The following is an 8328-nucleotide window of genomic DNA, read 5'->3' on the forward strand; positions in this document are numbered from 1 at the left end:
AGAGACTCTATTTGTTTACTTTCTCTTTGATCAATAATTGTGTTATTTTTTTCATATTTCATAACACTCAATGCATAGTAAGCAAGACAGTATCACTATCTTTCGATTAAGGGGAAGAAAGCTTAGAAAATATATATAATGACGACGTAATTAACGAAACAAAGTGAGAGAGGAGAGAATCTGTCATTGTTACTTAGGTCCCTTCGAAAAATTACGCGAGAAATGAATTTTCTTTTTCTCGGCTTTATCGAGCCTCAGAGAAATCAGATAAGGAACTATCAAAAAGTTATTTACAAAATGGACAGGGTGGCACCATTCGAGTAGTTCATTTTGTACCAACTTTTTTTGAAGATTTCTTCCTGAGTGTTACGTATGTCTTCTGTTCGGCAAATTAAATTTTCACCGAATATTGGAAAAAAACTACTGGACCAACTATAGAGCTGTCAATTTTTTTCTTTTCGTTGTTCTCGTTCTGATTGTCAAGTCACATTCTCGGTTCCGTTTGAACATTGAAGTTCCTACGAAAAAATGGAGGAGTTTCTCCAACAACTTCAGCTGAAAAATGATCGCAGAGTACAAATTTTTCGTAAGTATATAATAACAAAATTTGTAAATATTTTAGGCATCAAACCATCACATAATTTACATAATTTACATAATTTACATAACATAATCACATAACTTCCGAGCATCTGTTGCATGCTACGTAAATAGTTTACACCGCCTTGTTAATGGACACATCCGGAAGATCTTCGGCTTTGAATCTATGAGCACAACTGACATGAAGGTTAATTGATTTTTACCCTGACAAATTAGATTTTTTTAATAGGTAAAATTTTTAAGAATATTTGAATAAAAATATATTTTTTTATCAAAACAATGTTACATCATATTTCTGGTTTACTTGAATAATTAAAAGTGAACAAATAACAAATACCACAGATCTTTCGGTATTGTCTTACACAACTTACAGATTTGATCGGTGGTTTTGGCAACTAATTGCATTTGCCGCTTTCACAAATTAGGTCGGTAATAATGACAAGAAGCAACAAAAATTTGATTACTGATTGATCGGTAGTGGTTTATATTACCGAACGTTTTACCGAGCGCTCAGCTGTTGAAAAGTCGGTGAAAAAAGACGAATTCAGTGATTTAATATAAGTGTGTATGTGGTAGCACTCCAGGCCAATACTTGGTCAAAATCATACGAATAAAGAAGGGTTCTGACAGCAGTTAGGTTGGCTTCAGGTCAAAACTAGCAGAAATCAGAGACAGAGATATGCGAAGAGAATACTGTGAGCCAAACAGACATGTCAAAATCCAAGCCAAACGAACAAGAAAGATAACACATTGAAAGGTGTTGCAATCAACTACAATAGAGGAAATATTTATTTTCACACGTTTTTTTATGTTTTATTATTAAACAATGAATTGAGAATGCTCCAAAATTGGTTTATCACAGAGATTTTAATCGGTATAACAGGGATCATCGAGGTGGGTGAGGAAGAAAAGTAAGAAGCCAGATGTCTCCCCTTAGGTCAAAACGAGGTGAGCTGGTGGAATAAAGAAATTCGCTATATGAGTGTGAACTCTAAAGCCTGTATTACACTCTTTGACCAGTGGTGAAATATTTGACTTTCTGACATAATGGTCAAATTTGTTTGACATCATGGTTGTTGTTTGCCCGTGTTTGCCCCATGTAGAAATTGGAGAGTGACAAAAAATTGTCTTTGACCCCATTTTGATCTGTCAAAAAGTAACAAATATTTGACGCTTGGTCAAAAAGTGTACACACAAAGGAAATATTACCAAGTGAACACGTAAAAACAACGTAAATTTAGGTAAACCTGAATGTTTCACTTGTTTAGTTAAATAATACGCATAGAAATAGATGAAAACAACGCAACAGCTTAATAAAATGCGAATACCTAGTTTTAGGGAAAAATTTGCATGGAGTTTTTGATATTGATGTTGATGATTCAAGGTATTCAATTTTACCTAAATGATGACTTCCGTGCAGGTACTCAAAAGTGGGTGAATCACTTTCACCTAATAGTACCTTCCCGCAAAGAAGGACTGATTTGCGTCAAAAATACGTAATTTGGGCTGTTTTATTTTTCTGTGTATTTGAGCCCTAATGAGAGTTTCGAGTTAGTGAAATGTTTCATCATCATTCAACAATAACAGTTAAAGTGAACCATTCTAACAAAATGCTTCAACATTGCCGAAGCTTACACCAATCCTAACGCGATTTTCTATGCTTGTTGCCAAACTGTCAACATAAGGCGAAGAGAAAAATTGTACCACTTCCTGATGTGGCTCAGATAAATCACGTCCGCTTCATAAATGTAGAATATTCAAATTTAGTCTTCGGTTTGAATCGCAGTGTGATCGTTTTTTGACGGAAGCAGGTGCTGTATAGTTTATGGAAAAGAACATCATAGTGAAACGGTTAGCCTGCGCGGAGATTAGGACTATGCAAATTTTCGTACGATGGATGCCAAAATAAGTGCATACGTCGCTCGTCTAAAGATCTAAGATAAGGATTCTGCTACACATCTGTGCGATTCAGCTGGGTGGAATAATCTTTCGACGACTTTGTTGATTCAGTTGTCTATTGATACATATTGCCACTGGGAAGCCCCATTGCTCACTGTAATAACTGGATTCGATTGTGCTTCGTTTCGATAAGAAACAAATATATTGTCTAAACTTCAAATCGTGCATGATTATATTTACTTTCACAAGTGTACTCTTATGGATCTACGAAAAGAACACGTATCCGTGCTGCTGCCGATCAACAGTAGCGATTCGACAGCCGGAATTGGTTCAAGGAAGAGCCTAAGAAGGGTTAGTTTATTTTGCTTATTGAGTTTAAGAGATCACTATTCGTAATATTGTTTGTACTTTTCAGCATTGGAATCAGCTGTCCAGATTTCAGAAGAATCTGATATATATCGTGTCGGTGGGGGTTTGTATATTTCTTTTTTTCCTCATACCGTACGACGATGCCGCTAGTAGACAATTGAAGCCGGAACAGCCACTGGAGCATATTCAGATAGCGCCATTCAAAGACCGGGTAAGTGTTGTTTTTATCGAAATTGGGCAAAATTATGCATTATGAAACTATCCGTTTGTTTTCTACGTCTTGCAATACGCTTGCCACAATCGATTTCTAAATTTACAAACTACACTTACAATCACTCCCACGCACTTGAATTGTTCATTTTCACCCCAAATTACAACGCAGCATGAAAATTTGGGCCAGCTCCATCTTGCGGAGGCACAACAGGAACGATCAGATAAGCGCAATTTGCGCTCCACGGAATCTATCGCCTTTGAGGAACCCAAACTGCAAGATGATAACTTTGGCAACGATAACCGTGTCATGGAAAGAAGAAACATTATCGATGAGCCGCCCGTGGCCAATGATGGCAACGGTAATCAGGCGCCTCCGGAGGCTGTTAACCTACGAAGCGACCCTAGTGGCCAACCCAAGGAAATCGTTGATAACGCAGAGAATGTACTGGAGGAGAACCGTCACCCCGAGGGGGTTAAAGATTTTAAGGTAGGAGGCCACTTCAGTATGGGAAAACTTTTTTTGCTGCTTTTGTTTGTGTCTAGTGTGGGTCACATGGTTTTAATGTAAAGTGTTAGGCTGAAAATTCTTTACAATTAGGATAATTATTTTTTTGGATGCTATCTTATTTGAGACCTGAAACAGTATCACTATAACTATGGTTTGAGTCACCATTTGCTTTTTGGTAAATATTAATGCAAAATAGAGCGTTAATCCTTTTCTTTTAAGGCAGACTATCTCGGCACGCATGATGTAAAGCAATAATCTTCGTCATTTTCATGGTTTATTATTGCCAAACTAACAGACAAATTTTTCCCTACAGGGACCCACCAACGAGCGCCAGCGGGCGGTGGTGGATGCGTTTCTACACTCATGGAAAGGCTACAAAGAGTACGCATGGGGACACGACAACCTGAAGCCTATCTCGATGAGCTACTCGGACTGGTTCGGGCTCGGTTTGACCATTGTGGACGGTCTTGATACGATGTACATTATGGACCTGCAGGCGGAGTTCGATGAGTCGCGCAACTGGGTTGAGCAGTATCTGCGCTTCGACGTCAATCGTGACGTGAATTTATTCGAGGTTACTATCCGAGTACTGGGAGGGCTCTTGAGTGCTTACCATCTAAGTGGCGACAAAATGTTTCTCGATAAAGCGCTAGATCTGGGTCAGCGGTTATTGCCCTGTTTTGACTCACCCTCGGGTATTCCCTATTCGGATGTCAACATCGACACGATGAAAGCGCATCCACCAAAGTGGTCCCCGGATAGCTCCACCAGTGAAGTAACAACCATTCAATTGGAGTTCAGGGATCTGTCCAGGAGTACTTTAAATCCAGTGTTTGAAACAGTACATATTTTTTCGAATATGTTTAAAATTTAAAAGTACTTGGTAATCTTTGCTTTTAGGCTGCTTCCAAGGTGAACGTGAAAGTACACGAGTTGGAGAAGAACGAAGGATTAGTGCCAATTTTCATCAACGCCAACACTGGTCAATTTAGAAACTTTGCTACTATTTCTCTCGGGGCGAGGGCAGATTCCTATTACGAGTACCTCCTGAAGCAGTGGCTCCAAACTGGGAGGAAAAACGACGACTTGTGAGTTTTTACCAATAGTTTTCAATGGGAAGCATTGATCAGTTACATTTTGGTTCTCAATCCTACAGTCTGATCGACGACTATCAAACCGCGATTCGAGGCGTGATTAATCAGCTGGTACGAACAACACCGAAGGAAAAGCATCTCTACATCGGGGAACTGATTGGTGGTAAAACTTTTAAGCCTAAAATGGATCACCTCACGTGTTACCTCCCGGGAACATTGCTGCTCGGCTATAAAAACGGCATGCCGAAGTCTCACCTTAAACTGGCCACCGATCTGCTGGAAACGTGCTACCAGACGTACATGAAGCAACCAACACAGCTAGCACCAGAAATTTCCTACTTCAATCTGAACGGCGAATCGGAATATGACATTTACGTCAAGACAAACGATGCCCATAATTTACTGCGACCGGAGTTCGTCGAGAGTTTGTACTACTTCTACGCAATCACCGGTAACAAGACCTACCAGGACATGGGCTGGACAATCTTTGAGGCATTCAATAAATACACCAAGGTAAAGAACGGCTACACGTCCATTGGCAACGTTAAGAACCAGCTCAATACTCGACCGCGTGATATGATGGAGAGTTTCTGGCTGGGCGAGACGCTCAAGTACTTCTATTTACTGTTTAGTGACGATCGATCGGAGATAGACCTCGATAAGTATGTGTTCAACACGGAAGCACATCCTCTGCCTATTCGGCAGGAGTGAATGCTGCCGAGTGGCCTATTGTAAAGTTAGTAGTATACTGTCACTCTTGGGATATTGTTAAATAGTTTGTTTTCTTAAATAGAACTATTCACTTCGATCCATCGCCAATCGGCGTTAGAACCCATTTCCGGTAGGCAAAACAAGTTCAAAATCTTACACAGCTTATTCCGTGCTGGTAAAATATAGTGATTAAACATAGCGAGAAAAGAACATAATATTCAATACTGAAAATAGTAAACCATCAGTATCCACTGTTGCAATAGTCTTTGACCTATTCGGACAAAGAAAACGTTTTCTTTCTCATATATTATTTATATTTTTTACACTTTCGAGTAGATAGTTACAGTAGACAGCATTGTAGTTTAAACTGTTGAACTTTTATTTTAAAACTCATGTTCGAAGTAGGGCGTAAAACAACTTAGCTAAGTACCTAGTTCGTAATGTTAGGTAATTCGCACATGGCAGGATACAATGTGAGATAGTTTCTAAAACAGTCTAGTCACGATATTATTGAGGCAACGTGGTGCAGTCCTACGGTACAGCGCCGCTTGTTGGTGGCGACACCAACCGAACGACGAAGGGAAGGAATTGTTTAGAACTGTAAGGTCTTTGATATTATGATCAATAAAGGTTTATTCGTTGGCTGTCTTTTTAAGCTTGTGTTTTGTTTAAACAGTTGAAAGTCTAAAGGCTAGTGTACTTCCAGTTTGCATTTGTTTTTAGTCAAATCTTCAAGCTCTTTATTTTTAAACAATTTATTTTATCGCTGTATTATTCAATCTTTAGTTCTAGTTCACCAATTTTTAAACCTTCGTGCCAAAAGCAAAACTTTGGTCAATAGTTCTGTTTTATAAATGAGATAAATCAATTCAAAATGTATAGGAAAGCCATGTTTATATACTTTTTGATAAATCTTTGAGAGAGGATATCCCGGCAAATATTCGAGAAATTGTAGTTTCCTTTGTTCTCGGTACTGTAGCAGCTATCGAGGCGTAAACCTCTTTAATTCCGCCTATAAAATTCTCTCCCGCATCCTGTTCCATAATCTAAGGCCATTGCAGGGAGTCTTTGTTTGTGAAAACCAGTGCGGTTTTCGAGCGGAACGGAGTAAAGGTTCGCTTTGAAATAGATCCTTGACAAATTTAGAGAACACAACTTGCAGACACATCATCTGTTTAAAGATTACAGGACGGCGTACGATACAGTGAAACGCTACGGCTAATTATGCTCGAACATAGTTCCCAACAAAAGTTCTCTGGACGATTTCACATCAAGCGTCTAGACAGCAGTTACAATACCAAACGCGTTTGTGACGTTGGATAATCTGAGGCAAGGAAACGGGCTCTCGAACTTGTAGTTTAAAATAGGCTTGGAAGGTGCTGTACGAAGAGCAGCAGCCGATGCGGAGGCGAAAAATTGCTTCGCCAGGCACGACACGAGGAGCTTCTATAGGACGATTAACGGAATCAGGAGCCGGTCCGTGCCAGTACCTGCCATGTGTAATGAGAGGAAGGGGAACCTGATTACTGATAAAAGTAGGAGAGTCGTCGAGAGGAACGGGATAGAAATTGGGGAGGACGGACAAGCTGTGGACTCACTAACATTGGACTAGGTGAAGATCGCTTGCAAAGAGCCGAGGAACTACAAAGCCACTGGGAAGGACGGCTTACCTACTGAATTTTTCGAAGTCGGGTTCGAGCGGCTTTGTAGTGCAATTCACCAGATTATCCTAAGGGGTTTGGTCTGAGGAACAACTAACTTTGGACTCATATGACTTATCTACAAGAAGTGACATAGACTCGACTCTAGTAATTATCGATGCATAACGCTCCTCAATTCCGCTTATAAAATTCTCTCCCGTATCCCGTTCCAGCAACTGAGTCGTTGCAGGAAGCATGTGGGATTGATTTAATTGGTGTTATCCGTAGAGCAGTTGAGGCATTTCGGCTCTCAAAAGGGAATAAACAACGTCAAAACGAAGTACATGGTGGCTGGCAGGGAGCGTGCAAGTCCTGCGGATTTTTGTGCTGCTGTGGAGATGGATGGGGTTACTTTCGAAGTGGTCGACGAATTTGTTTATCTTGGTACCCTCGTGACATGTGACAACAAGGTGAAGAGTTCGTCTCTCGCGGCGGCGAGCAGGGCTTATTACGGATTTCGTAGCCAGCTTAGGTCCCGTAGTCTACAGATCCGTACGAAATAATGACTGGCGAAGATAATATTTATGAGATTGTAACGGGAGGTAGAGGGGGTGGAAATGAGAAAAGATAGCCGTGAAGGGGCGACTATTGAATGTTTTCTGAAACTCCCGTTGCCCGGCGGGGACTCCTCAGAGCGGGTACTTTCACCTCCGTAAACCTCAAACGAACACCTGAGCCACAACACGAAATTGTACGAAAATACTTTTCGAAACAAAATGGACCAATCTAAGAGAAAACTAATGGATAGGGAAGCGTCCAATCTAGGTATCCATCCCTATGCTACACAATCCGAAACCGAAACTCAACGAACACTCTCTTTTGAAGATCTGCAAGGCCTAGTTCCTCGAAGCAAACATTCGCTAGTACATTTAACAAATCTATATTATTCGGTCCTCACTTTTGCTTAGGTCTAAGGTTAGTAATTACATCGGGTTCATCTTACTTGAGCTCAAGGTTTTTCCACATTTTCTGCATTTAATCTACTATCAGCATAGTTGTCGATGGGGACAGCTAAGTCGTAATCTGCCTCCCACGCGTTCGTGCGCCGGCGGCTAAAAATCCATTAGTTGAAGCGAAAATCCGCCACCTCGTGGCGAGTAGATGGGCTCGTATGCTCGTGATGCACAAGCTGGCATACAATATGTTTCCAAGCGAGCGGGATAAGGGTTCTCCACCAACCGCGTCGCGTGCAATGTTCTTGCAGATGCGGTAAGTCGTCGTTTTACTCGATGAT

At 40.6% G+C, this 8328-nt stretch overlaps 1 protein-coding gene across 1 annotated transcript; it reads left to right on the plus strand.

The window, feature by feature from the left end:
* The first annotated feature begins 2274 nt into the window (after positions 1-2274).
* On the plus strand, positions 2275-6049 carry LOC129722503 (endoplasmic reticulum mannosyl-oligosaccharide 1,2-alpha-mannosidase). The gene is made up of 6 exons (XM_055675972.1): positions 2275-2850; positions 2915-3079; positions 3251-3568; positions 3903-4430; positions 4490-4677; positions 4746-6049. Exons 1-6 carry the CDS (start codon positions 2758-2760, stop codon positions 5392-5394), a joined length of 1941 nt encoding a protein of 646 aa, XP_055531947.1. The 5' UTR covers positions 2275-2757; the 3' UTR covers positions 5395-6049.
* Positions 6050-8328: the final 2279 nt, after the last annotated feature.

The sequence above is a fragment of the Wyeomyia smithii genome, chromosome 1, assembly GCF_029784165.1.
Source record: "Wyeomyia smithii strain HCP4-BCI-WySm-NY-G18 chromosome 1, ASM2978416v1, whole genome shotgun sequence".
Taxonomy (NCBI): Eukaryota; Metazoa; Arthropoda; class Insecta; order Diptera; family Culicidae; genus Wyeomyia; species Wyeomyia smithii.

Excerpts from the sequence above, each read along its gene's own strand:
- LOC129722503 (XM_055675972.1), top strand. The coding sequence starts at position 2,758 with ATGGATCTACGAAAAGAACACGTATCCGTGCTGCTGCCGATCAACAGT. Across the intron at positions 2,851-2,914 it reads CAAGGAAGAGCCTAAGAAGG|CATTGGAATCAGCTGTCCAG; the intron begins GTTAGTTTATTT and ends TGTACTTTTCAG. Across the intron at positions 4,431-4,489 it reads TAAATCCAGTGTTTGAAACA|GCTGCTTCCAAGGTGAACGT; the intron begins GTACATATTTTT and ends CTTTGCTTTTAG.